Raw genomic sequence first — 12,672 nt, forward strand, 5'->3', positions numbered from 1 at the left:
ATGCGAAGAATTGCGAAGAAACTGAAAATTTCCTACAACGGTGTGTACTACTCCCTTCAGAGAACAGCACAAACGGGCTCTAACCAGAGTAGAAAGAGAAGTGGGAGGCCCCGGTGCACAACTCAGCAAGAAGACAAGTATATTAGAGTCTCTAGTTTGAGAAATAGACGCCTCACAGGTCCTCAACTGGCAGCTTCTTTAAATGGTACCCGCAAAACGCCAGTGTCAACGTCTACAGTGAAGAGGCGACTCCGGGATGCTGGCCTTCTAGGCAGAGTGGCAAAGAAAAAGCCATATCTGAGACTGGCCAATAAAAAGAAAAGATTGATATGGGCAAAATAACACAGACATTGGACAGAGGAAGATTGGAAAAAAGTGTTATGGACAGACGAATCAAAGTATGAGGTGTTTGGATCACACAGAAGAACATTTGTGAGACGCAGAACAGGTGAAAAGATGCTGGAAGAGTGCCTGACGCCATCTGTCAAGCATGGTGGAGGTAATGTGATGGTCTGGGGCTGCTTTGGTGCTGGTAAAGTGGGAGATTTGTACAAGGTAAAAGGGATTTTAAATAAGGAAGGCTATCACTCCTCCATTTTGCAACGCCATGCCATACCCTGTGGACAGCGCTTGATTGGAGCCAATTTCCTCCTACAACAGGACAATGACCCAAAGCACACCTCCAAATTATGCAAGAACTATTTAGGGAAGAAGCAGGCAGCTGGTATGCTGTCTGTAATGGAGTGGCCAGCGCAGTCACCAGATCTCAACCCCATTGAGCTGTTGTGGGAGCAGCTTGACCGTATGGTACGCAAGAAGTGCCCATCAAGCCAATCCAACTTGTGGGAGGTGCTTCAGGAAGCGTGGGGTGACATTTCTACAGATTATCTCAACACATTAACAGCTAGAATGCCAAAGGTCTGCAATGCTGTAATTGCTGCAAATGGAGCATTCTTTGACGAAAGCAAAGTTTGAAGAACAAAATTAATATTTCAAATAAAAATCATTATTTCTAACCTTGTCAATGTCTTGACTATATTTTCTATTCATTTTGCAACTCATTTGATGAATAAAAGTGTGAGTTTTCATGGAAAACACGAAATTGAATGGGTGACCCCAAACTTTTGAACGGTAGTGTATATAGTATATAGAAATTGGCTCCATCAGTTTGGGGGTCCTTGGCCTGAAAAACGTTGAAGACCCCTGATGTAGATTATTGTCAATACCAGTAATTTAGTGCTGCTAAACCATTCATGCAAGACGAAATTATAGTGGTGGGATATCAAGTTTGAATCTGATCCAAATCATCATTATAATAGTGGTTATTCTGCCGTTTTATTTTTGTTATATGGAACAGAACGATGATCCAAGCCATAAAATCCGGCTCCCGACAAAGAGCCGTTAATACCCATCGTTGTCTCTCGGCCTGTCAGAGACTCAGCTCCTCCCTCTGACAGCAGAGGGCGCATGACTCTTCTACTACACCTTGTGATTGGTTACCACTTCTGTCAGTCAATGTTTTCTTTAACATGATTGGTTGCTGTTGCAGAAGGCGGACTGGCCCTGGGCAGCAGCAGCAGTACACAGTGGAACTGCGGAGTGACGGCGCGTTATTCTTTACATGATTAAAATACTAAACGTGGAAGAACATACGCACGGATCCACAGAAACGTAACTTGAATACCCAGTCCGTCATGGAGTCCTATGACATTTTAGCTAACCAGCCGGTTGTGATTGATAATGTAAGTATGATGTCATTCATCCACACCCAAACTGAGGCCGCTGGCCGGGACCGTTGGCTAGCTGTTAGCTTCAGGAACTATTGTGTTAGGGGACAAAACATCGGTGACCATTGCTAAACATGTCGTGTTTACCAACACAGCTTTCTGGTGGCCCAGCTAGGATCCTGCCGGCAGTGAGGACTTGGGGCGGCGTCTCTTGACGTGTCCAGCCCAAGCAGCTTTTCGCTAACCCGGCTAGCTAGTGTTGGGTGTGTGTGTGTGTGTGTTGTCCTGAGCGTTAGCCGCCCGCGGAGCTGCAGCTGGATCTTTTATTGTGTGCATACCCAATACGTATCAAAGCATGCCGAGCTGTCACCAAGGATGTGAGAGTCACCCGGAGCCATTAGCTCCACAGCACGGAGACCGTGCATCTCGTATCTGCAGCTAGCTAGCTCCTTCTCAATCTTAGCAGGTTGGAGTAGTCGTCAGAATTGTTTTCCTGTCTTCTGTCATGGTTTAGCCTGAAGATAAATTTCCTTCATTACGATATTAAGAAGGTCGTTAAACACATATAACTGCATCTACGTTTGTGACATTTTGTTGAATTCTTTGCTAACCACAAGAGCGTTAGCTTAGCATTCAGGTACATACAATGGACGTTTCACACAGTGGACGTGTTTGCTGTACAATAGTTCACCACATTCTGTGAACCAAATGGGAATTGCAGCTGTTATACCACTGCAGAAGTCATTTGACACTATACCTTCTCATTTGTCTCATGTCGTAAGGCTATAATGAAAATGATGTTGCCCTACTGTTCAGGGGAGTCGCTACTTCAGACAGACAGACAGATTATAATGTGTACAGCATTGACTTCCAGCTTTGTGCCAGCCTCACTGGACTAAGTAGCCTTTGAGACAGAGGGGATGTGGGGCCCAGTGTTTCTGCTAGTTGCGAGCTGGTGTCTGAGCTAAGAGTGTGACTGCTACTGGCCTCAGGCTGTGTCTTATGACCTCCCTCTTTCTCACACGCTGCACAGAGATGGAACTACAGCTCCTAGGTTCAGTCATAACCCTGTGATGTTGGACTCAAATCTTATGTCTGTGTTTTCTTCAGGGTTCGGGGGTCATCAAAGCTGGTTTTGCCGGTGACCAGATCCCAAAATACTGTTTTCCTAACTAGTAAGTGTTCCTTGACCTCTTTTGACAACACTCACTTTACAAGGACCATATTTAATGTAAAGCAGTTATTTTCAGTATTGACCTATCTTCTCATTAGTTTATGGTTTATTTGAGTATCTTTTTGTCGAGAAGATGAAAATTGTGGAACAAAATAGGAGTTTCCTAGAGACCAAGATGATATGATGATTGATGTATTATATGTTGATCAGCTAATTGTCAAAATCAAAGATGTTTTGTTTACAAAATTTATAAAATACAGTAAAGTAGAAGTTTGGTGTTTCTGGTTGAAAGGTGACCCAAACAAATATACAAATCCCATATATAAGAAAAAAACCTTGAGACTTTTATTTCAGGGGATCCTATAACAGACAAATATAAGAGCAGTATAAAAAACCATACAGAACACAAGTAACCTAAAATCCAACCCTAAAACTCCAAACCAGAGTGACAAGTACCATATTAGGTACACTGTGATAGAGATAATCCAACTATAGAGTAACAGTCAGTGATGGTGTTACCGAAAATGTTTGCCATGTTTTCTGAGATAAGAGACTAAAACATTTAGAAATAAATCAAGTTATATAATTCTTTATTATGAATTAATCCTCTGCTGATCTACTGTTTGGTTACTCAACTTCCTGTCTCAGCTGTAATGTAGTATCAGATATTTTCTGCTGGTGTTATGAGTGCTTAATATTGTCTGACAATCTATTTCTGTGTGTGTGATTCAGTGTGGGGCGTCCCAAGCATGTGCGCGTGATGGCAGGAGCCCTGGAGGGAGACCTCTTCATTGGACCCAAGGCGGAGGTAATACACACACAAAGAGTTCCTTTAAAAAAGTACTCATTATTCCAGTATGGGTCTACTGGTTTCATTGGGCCAGTAGTCTTGTACTAAATATTGGAAGTGAGATGCATGCACGTTGTACCGATGTCGGCCGGTCGGGGTCATGAGTTGCCTTGCAGTACAGTTTAGCCCTGCAGCCCCCTAATCAGCCCATGACTTTGACATGCAGTGTTTTAGCCTGGCATTCTAAAAGCTCAGTTTTCATCAGATCACATAACTTTGTTCCAAGTTGTCTCCCATGAACCTTCTGTCCATAGTGGTCTCCTTTGCCACTCTGCCATGAAACTGATGATTTGCTAAGGCAACAGTTGTTGTATGCGCAGTAATATTCCTTTCAATGCTTCTCCAGGATATGAAGCATGTGACTGAATAATTTTGTCCACAGTGCATTTATGAGAGTTTCTGTGAATAAACTGGAGAACTGCAAATTCACAAACGCATACAAAAAAAAAGAAGCTTAATTTGTAAACTTTAACTGATGTCAGTGTTGATTTCCCACTTACTGATATATTGTGTCTTTGTCCCCCCTACTCTATACTGCTCAGGAACACAGGGGCCTGTTGTCGGTGCGGTATCCGATGGAGCACGGGATTGTGAAGGACTGGAACGACATGGAGAGGATCTGGCAGTACGTTTATTCCAAGGAGCAGCTGCAGACTTTCTCTGAGGAGGTGAGATCCTCTCTTCCTGTCGCATGATAATAAGGGAACCTTCTGTTTGAAATTCCAATGTCAGTATTTCTGATCATTCATCTTTGTGTTGGTTATCTTTCCCAGCATCCTGTACTGTTGACTGAGGCCCCTCTCAACCCCAGCAAGAACAGGGAGAAGGCTGCAGAGGTTTTCTTTGAAACCTTCAACGTTCCTGCTCTCTTCATCTCCATGCAGGCTGTGCTTAGCTTGTAAGAACTCCCTGCTTTTCTGTGTAGTCACAAGTTTAATTCACAAAGACTTCATTGCCACCCATTATCCACTGAAGCATGTCTCCTCAGTTAACTTTATAGTGATGTGACTACAAAGGACAGTTACATTACTGCTTACTAACCACCCAAGTGAGGCTACTTGTTGTGAAGAATGTGGTAGGCCTGTTGTCACTGTATAACAGTTAACCTGCACAGGAGTCGTTAAGATTATATATATACAATATTCATTGCCACTAGATGTAGCACTAGCAACAGCATCTTGGACCAAAACAAATGCTCCATTGGCCGCCCCTTCCCACTCCCTTCCTTTTCTCAGCAAGTAGTTTTTCCTTACTCTTGTTGAGGGTTAAGGGCAGAGGAAGTCACACCCTGTTAAAGCCCTATGAAGCAAATTGTGATTTGTGAATATGGGCTATACAATTTGATTGATTGATTGTTGCCTGTACAATCTGTGGACATTGTAAAGTGCAGTGGAAGTACATGCACTACTAGGAGCACCAATTTATAAACTTGCCCTGTTTACATGAGAGCCAGGCTGGTAAAATGGACCTGTCTCACTAATTCATGGATGGGTTCTACCATCAGTGCCTGAGCTTTCTGTGTGGGACACTTTGATCAGTAAATGTGTTTTTATTAAATTTTTTTTAAAGTGCAGCACACTCAGCAGGCCTGCACTATGGCTAGCAGCTAATCAGCAAGGCTAGTATCGTTAGCATAGCCATACTATACTGTTTATATCCCATACAACTATAAAAATAAGGTGTTAATAATGTCACTTTAGTCCATAGTAATTGGGGTGCAACTCGTCTGTTTTGTGCAGGTACGCCACAGGCCGTACCACCGGTGTTGTTTTGGATTCAGGTGATGGTGTGACCCATGTTGTGCCGATCTACGAGGGCTTTGCCATTCCACACTCCATCATGCGTGTAGACATAGCTGGAAGAGATGTCTCTCGGTACCTCCGCCTGCTGTTGCGCAAGGAAGGCTACAACTTCAACACCTCTGCAGAGTTTGAGGTCGTTCGCACCATCAAAGAGGTAAGAGGGATTACTTTATAAATATGCATAACTTGTACATTGTCTAACCAGATGTGTCTCTCTACAGAGAGCCTGTTATCTGTCTCTCAACCCACAAAAGGACGAGACTTTAGAAACAGAGAAGTCTCAGTACGTTCTTCCTGATGGAAGCACTTTAAATGTGAGTCAAACTGATTCTGAGAAGTGTTTTGCAAAGATGTTAAATATTTCCATATCTGAAAAACTAGCCCCATCCTTACCACAAACCTTGAAATCTTATTTTCAGATTGGTCCAGCCAGGTTCCGTGCTCCAGAGCTGCTCTTCAGACCCGACCTGATCGGAGATGAAAGCTCGGGGATCCACGAGGTCCTGGCCTATGCTATCCAGAAGTCTGACATGGATCTCAGACGCACATTATTCTCCACCATAGTATTGTGTGGAGGATCAACACTGATCAAAGGTTGGTGTTCGTCCACTGCAAACACAGTAAAAGTTCCACATGTGGTCATATATTTGGGGACGTTTGTGCGACTACTGACCGTAAATAAAGATGTACCACACGTCTCCACTTCTCACATTGTACACAAATTAAGGTAAAATACATTATCTTGGATATATGTGCCAACATCTTGAGCTTTTGACGTTAATTTTGGAGCCAGTGTCTGTGCAGTAGTGATCGTGGTGGGGAGCCACGGTATTGAGGTCCTGCCGTTACACATGTTTAACCAAACATAAAACAGACTCAGCTTATAATCCAGTAACTAATTCAAACCAAACTTATTAGAAAAATTTTAACTTGAACATACGTCAGTGTAAATGGTCTTTATATAGCACTTCTCTAGTCTTGATGACCACTCAAAGTGCTTCGCTGTATAGTATTTCCATTCACACACAGTCATACCATGCATCTATGTGCAGCATTTTTTTTTTATCATAAATCACTGATACACTTTTAGCACAGCTGTCAGGGGAAATCTTGGGTTCAGTAACTTGCCCAAGGACACTTCCGCACACAGAACTGTCGGAGACGGGGTTTGAACCGCCGATCCTCTAGTTAGTGGACGACCCACTCTGCTTCCTTAGCCACAGTCGTGATAAGACTACCTAAAATGACAGAAACAGTCTTTGAGGAAAAATAATTAGACGTGGGTTTACCATCTTGATCGATCAAGATGGTTTGGCTTCACTTTTGGGTAGCTGTCCTGTCGTAAATCTTTACTGTGCAGTCAAAGGCACTGATATGACTAAAATAGTGCAGGGTCAAACAATGCATGGGGCTGCGTTGTTGTGGTCACATTGTAGTAACAGTTTTGGCAGGATTTTGCAAATCATACTAATCAATGAATCAATGTTATATCTTTTAGGTTTTGGGGAAAGACTACTCACTGAAGTCAAGAAGCTTGCACCCAAAGACGTAAAGATCAAGGTGAGTTCTTTATGTGGGTGGACTAACAGGTGCTCCCATGATGTTTACTGACTGTCTTCATAGTAATGGCAATCATTGCCTATTGACCTCTGGAAATTTGTTTTTTTCTTTTTTCTTGTCCAGATCTCTGCTCCTCAAGAGAGGCTCTATTCCACATGGATTGGGTAAGCATTCAGTTTTTTTTCTATAACAGCTTCAAACCTTCCTCTAAAAGAAACATGGCTCCTGCATGATTTGTGCAGAACTGAAAAGTATTTTCTTTTAGATTTTGGGTTAGGGGTGTGGTAAATGCTCAACCAGGGCAAATCATAGACCCATCTGCACTTGATGCGACACTATGCTCACGTTTGTGATGAAAACTGTTACCTAGAGCTGTGCTGGCAACAATTCTTGCTTTTGAACTAGTCTCTGGGGAAAAAAAAGAAGTATTATATAATAAAATATAATATTTTATATATATATATAATATAATATTTTATATATATATATATTTATAATATAATATTTTATATATATATATAAAATATTATATTATAAGATCTAATATTATATTATGAGATCACTGGCCACTTTATTAGGTACACCTTGCTAGTACCGGGTTGGACCCCCTTTTGCCTTCAGAACTGCCTTAATTCTTCGTAGCATAGATTCAACAAGGCGTGGCGTTTAAACGATGCTCAATTGGTACTAATGGGCCCAAAGTGTGCCAAGAAAATATCCCCCACACCATTACACCACCCCCACCAGCCTGAACCGTTGATACAAGGCAGGATGGATCCATACTTTCATGTTGTTTACGGCAAATTCTGACCCTACCATCTGAATGTCGCAGCTGAAATCGAGACTCATCAGACCAGGCAACGTTTTTCCAATCTTCTATTGTCCACTTTTGGTGAGCCTGTGCGAATTGTAGCCTCAGTTTCCTGTTCTTAGCTGACAGGAGTGGCACCCGGTGTGGTCTGCTGCTGCTGTAGCCCATCTGCTTCAAGGTGAATGTGTTGTGCGTTCAGAGATGGTATTCTGCATACCCTGGTTGTAACGAGTGGTTATTTGAGTTACTGTTGCCTTTCTATCATCTCGAACCACTCTGCCCATTCTCCTCTGACCTCTGACATCAACAAGGCATTTTCGTCCACACAACTGCCGCTCACTGGATATTTTCTCTTTTTCGAACCATTCTCTGTAAACCCTAGAGATGGTTGTGCGTGAAAATTCTCAGTAGATCAGCAGTTTTTGAAATACTCAGACCAGCCCGTCTGGCACCAACAACCATGCCACGTTCAAAGTCCCTTAAATCCCCTTTCTTCCCCATTCTGATGCTCGGTTTGAACTTCAGCAAGTCGTCTTCACCACGTCTAGATGCCTAAATGCATTGAGTTGCTGCCATGTGATTGGCTGACTAGCTTTTTGTGTTAAGAAGCAATTGAACAGGTGTGCCTAATAAAGTGGCCGGTGAGTGTGTATATGTATATAAAATTCAACAGATTATTGCAGAGCATTATTGCTCAAAATACAGTATCAGGGAAAAGTACTGCAACATACTGTATTGATTGTAGTTTTGCGGCAAAGTTGTGACCTTCCCTCTCTTCTTTCCCAACAGGGGCTCTATTCTGGCATCACTGGACACCTTTAAAAAGATGTGGGTGTCGAAGCGGGAATATGAAGAAGACAGAGCACGTGCCATCCACAGGAAGACATTCTAGTCTGGGCTCTGTGAAAGCCCCCAGAACTGCCCTCAAACCCCCCCTCCATCATACTGTCGGAGACTCCCATATTCCTGCACCTGCCATTTTCTTCTAAACCACTGTCAGCCTACTGCTTTACCCCCACCCCTCCTCAGAAAAACACACAAATTATTTGTGGGTGTTTCCTTATTTCCTCCTCTTTCATTTCCCTCCTGTTCTCCATGTTCCTCTTGCTGTTGGGTGAAGGGGACAGCACCCGTCACATCACTCCCAAGCATCCCAAACATTCACATACAGAGGGCTGCCAGGGTATCTGAGAGGGCAATGATTAGCACTGTGGACTATCGCTACAGGCCATGCCATTCTATCATTTAGTCCACATTGAAGTATTGCTGTTGCTCTCTCGTCTACAAAGCCCTGCAAGGTGTAGAATATAATGAAATGTCAAAAAAGTGAATGTTTTTCTTTTTTTCTTTTGCTACTGTTGAAGTCTCCATTCCAAACCGAAGACATAGATTTTTATTTAATGTCCTCTTTGTAGGTTTTTTTAAACTTTCAGACACGGATTAGCTCATACAGAACAGAACAAGGCTTGATCAACTACAGCAGCATATAGTGCTAGTAAGGTAAAGGTAACCACTGTATTATGTATTTGGCCAAAATTGCACAGTTACTATCTTAAAGTGATGCAGTTGATGTATAATCCCATCTGACTAACCTGAAGTCGGCTCTTGTTATCTTCTCTGTTGTTGTTACCAACAAAATGTTTCCACACAATGAAGTTCGATGAAGAAAAAATTTGGCGCAGTCGTTTTTGTCAGCTTTGTTATCAGCTGACAGATTAAATCAAAGTTAGGAAATGTCTTCTTTTTCATTTGTTTCCTCGATCACAGTGACCAAGATTAATTTAACACTTGAAGAAAAATCTAATTTATTTTTCAACCTGGTTCTTATTGTCGTAGCTGTGGCTGCTGTACCTCTGGGACTGCCATCTGTTGTAGAGATTTTGGTTAGTGCAACTTGTGCAAAGTACAGTGAGTCTCTTAAAACGTCATGTACATGATATAAAATGAGGCTCTGATTGATTTGAGTGTGGGTTGTTATTTGTAGAGAGAACGGTTGGGAGGTGACTGGCAGTGCTCTGGTTGTTGTGTATCTTTGCAGAGGCAGAATCCAATTCTCTTGATACCCTCAATCTCCGTCTGGGATTCCTGTTTGAGTAAAAGTGGTCGACCATCAGAGGGTAATTTCAACTAAAGCTGAAACGATTAGTTAATTCATTGTTTAAAATCTGCAGATTGATAAACCATAACTGATGTTTACAGACCAATTTCCATCATTGATTAAGCTGGTGATTCCTTCACATATTTTATCCTTTTACTGTAAAACGTAGGGAAATGGCGATATATATTCTTTTTATGAATACCCTGACCAACGGTTCAACCCATAAATGTGTTCAGTTTAGTGTCATCCATGTATAGTCTTTTCACCTGAGAAGATAAGGGCAGTTGTTTGTTATTGCTAGAAAATATTAAAAACTAATGTTTAGACGAAGAGGCTAGTGTTGTGGATGACTTGTGGGCTTCAAAAGATTTAGGGGGGTCATGCTGCGCTCAGAATTAAGTTAAATAACGTGAAAAAGAACCAGGTGGAAGAATACTAGATCATTTCCTTGGAATGTTTTTCAATGTAACATTCAGCTGACATATTAAAAAAAAGTTTCTGTCCAATTTCCCCAACTTGTCTATGTGAAGCTCTGTGCTTCACAAACTCTGTTGCATATCAGTGAATCTTGTTTCAGAGACATGTCCACTGAGACAAATGGCCAGGCTCTGGAGTCTCTGGAGCTCCCTCCCTCCCTCCTCCCTCCTATGTACTGAAAACCGGGTCTTATGATTTCCCTGCATCTCAGTGGCAGTGAAGGGGTTGTGTCCACACCTCACCTGTCCGCCTTACACCGACTGTGTCAATGCCGCAGCGCTCATTACGTCTGCTTTTTGGTGTTTTTAAAAGAAGATGAGAACAAGAGAAACAGGTTGTAAAGTGTCATCAGCCTTGTGTACAGTGGAATGCTTTTCAAAAACAACCACCACAAAAAACATAGGATAACAGACTTCAAATGTACAAAACTGTTTATTCAAGTGTTTGCTTTTACTTTTTCGTAAATTCAATATAATAAATAAGTTAATGGCTGCTGCCTCGATGTCCCTTCATTGGTTTATCCTCTGCTCTTAGACTCATTTTTTGGTTAGTAGATATAGTGTATATCCAGTACAAACACATGCACTACATATACTTTTTGGGCAGTTTAAACACAATCTATAATGACCATTAAAAATATTCTCAAAAATGTAAAGAATGAAATGTGTCTTCAGTATTGGCAGCTTACCGTGTCATAGGGCCTAGCTGCGACTTGGACCAAGGGAGCGTTTAAATAGTCCATTTTGCTTAGGAGAGTTCCTATTTGAGTGAAATAACCTAAAAGTATTTCAGCAGCCGCCATAATAAGAGCTGTTTGAATTCTCTAAATCATGAGAAAACGAGCTTTGATGCTTCCTCACGTATCTCTTTGAGCAGAGAAAACTTCCGAAACCAAAGAAATTGTCATCCCACAATTCTTTGAGGCAGCAACATTTAAAGTGATGCAACGTCGTAGTAAATATGTAAATATATAAACAAATGTTGAATCCTTGTAACCAGAACTGATGTGAATCCTCACATGATTGTCTGAGCTCCTGATGTCTTCTCTGTCACATCTGTCCAGTCAGAAGTCACAGTCGACCAACAAGCTTATAGAACTTATATTTCACAATATCACCATCAGAACTAAAAATATTTCAATCCCCCATGTGGAAGACCCATAAAACTGAATTTTCTCCACTTATATTATTATATATTATTTGCGTCCTGTTTGTTTTATTTCATCTTCAATAATATAGTTTTCATTGAGTCTTTCTATGAACTGAAAAATAATTTTCTCAGAATGATTTATTCTGTTTTAGACACACGGGAACATATATATATATATATATATATATACAGTAATATAGTTATATACTATAACTGTCGGCACACACCCTACAGCCAAGCACAGGATAAGTCCAACTAGACTGCATGTGCAGTATGTTTGATGCTGTGAGCCGGAGCTTCAGAGGAACACAACATCCAAATGGTCTGTGTCAGTTAAATAAAACACATTTTCATTTTGCGACTTCAAGATTCAGTTCATTTGTCTTTGTTTCAGTATTTCTACACTCTGGAGACACTGAGCACACACTGCTGTTGCTTGAGTCATTTTCCACATGTCGCTGAACAACTTTATTTCATACATATTTACTGAAAAATCCATAACACAAACAGAACATATAAACAGACGAACAAACAATAAGCACAGACCATTTGAGTGCAGTGATGTGTTGACAGGGTGGGGGGGGGGGGGGGGCGGAGATGTTTCTGTACAACTTCCCTGAAGAGAAATGAGAAAACAAATAGGTGACAGGGGTCATTGATGATGTAGACTCCATGAACACAGCATTGATGGTAAGTCTTCAGCAGGGAGCGGAGACGAGCACCAAGGATCTTGCCGGCTGCCTTCACTATCCTGTTTAGATGATGTCCCATCACTTTGCGGTCCCTGAAGCAGGAAGTGAGACCATAGCTTGAGGTGGTAGGGGCCGGGATGTGGAGACCTGCCCTTAGCTATGACCAGGTTGTTCAAAGCCATGTTATAAATGCACTTTCCAATCACTGGATTTAACTGACCCTCCTCACAGGAGCACGCTCATTGTTCCGTACCATATCCTGACGTCAATCACAGTCTCATTTGTTGTATTTACATTCAGAGAGACACTGTGATCTACAGCACGCCATTAGC

General features: G+C 41.7%; 1 protein-coding gene across 1 annotated transcript; it reads left to right on the plus strand.

Moving 5' to 3' along the window:
* The first annotated feature begins 1,548 nt into the window (after nt 1-1,548).
* On the plus strand, nt 1,549-10,995 carry actr1 (actin related protein 1, centractin). The gene is made up of 11 exons (XM_034602840.1): nt 1,549-1,742; nt 2,838-2,902; nt 3,634-3,709; nt 4,294-4,419; nt 4,525-4,649; nt 5,491-5,707; nt 5,775-5,867; nt 5,973-6,147; nt 7,052-7,113; nt 7,237-7,277; nt 8,714-10,995. Exons 1-11 carry the CDS (start codon nt 1,695-1,697, stop codon nt 8,814-8,816), a joined length of 1,131 nt encoding a protein of 376 aa, XP_034458731.1. The 5' UTR covers nt 1,549-1,694; the 3' UTR covers nt 8,817-10,995.
* The last annotated feature ends 1,677 nt before the right edge of the window (nt 10,996-12,672 follow it).

This window comes from Hippoglossus hippoglossus, chromosome 12 (genome assembly GCF_009819705.1).
Source record: "Hippoglossus hippoglossus isolate fHipHip1 chromosome 12, fHipHip1.pri, whole genome shotgun sequence".
NCBI classification, from domain to species: Eukaryota; Metazoa; Chordata; class Actinopteri; order Pleuronectiformes; family Pleuronectidae; genus Hippoglossus; species Hippoglossus hippoglossus.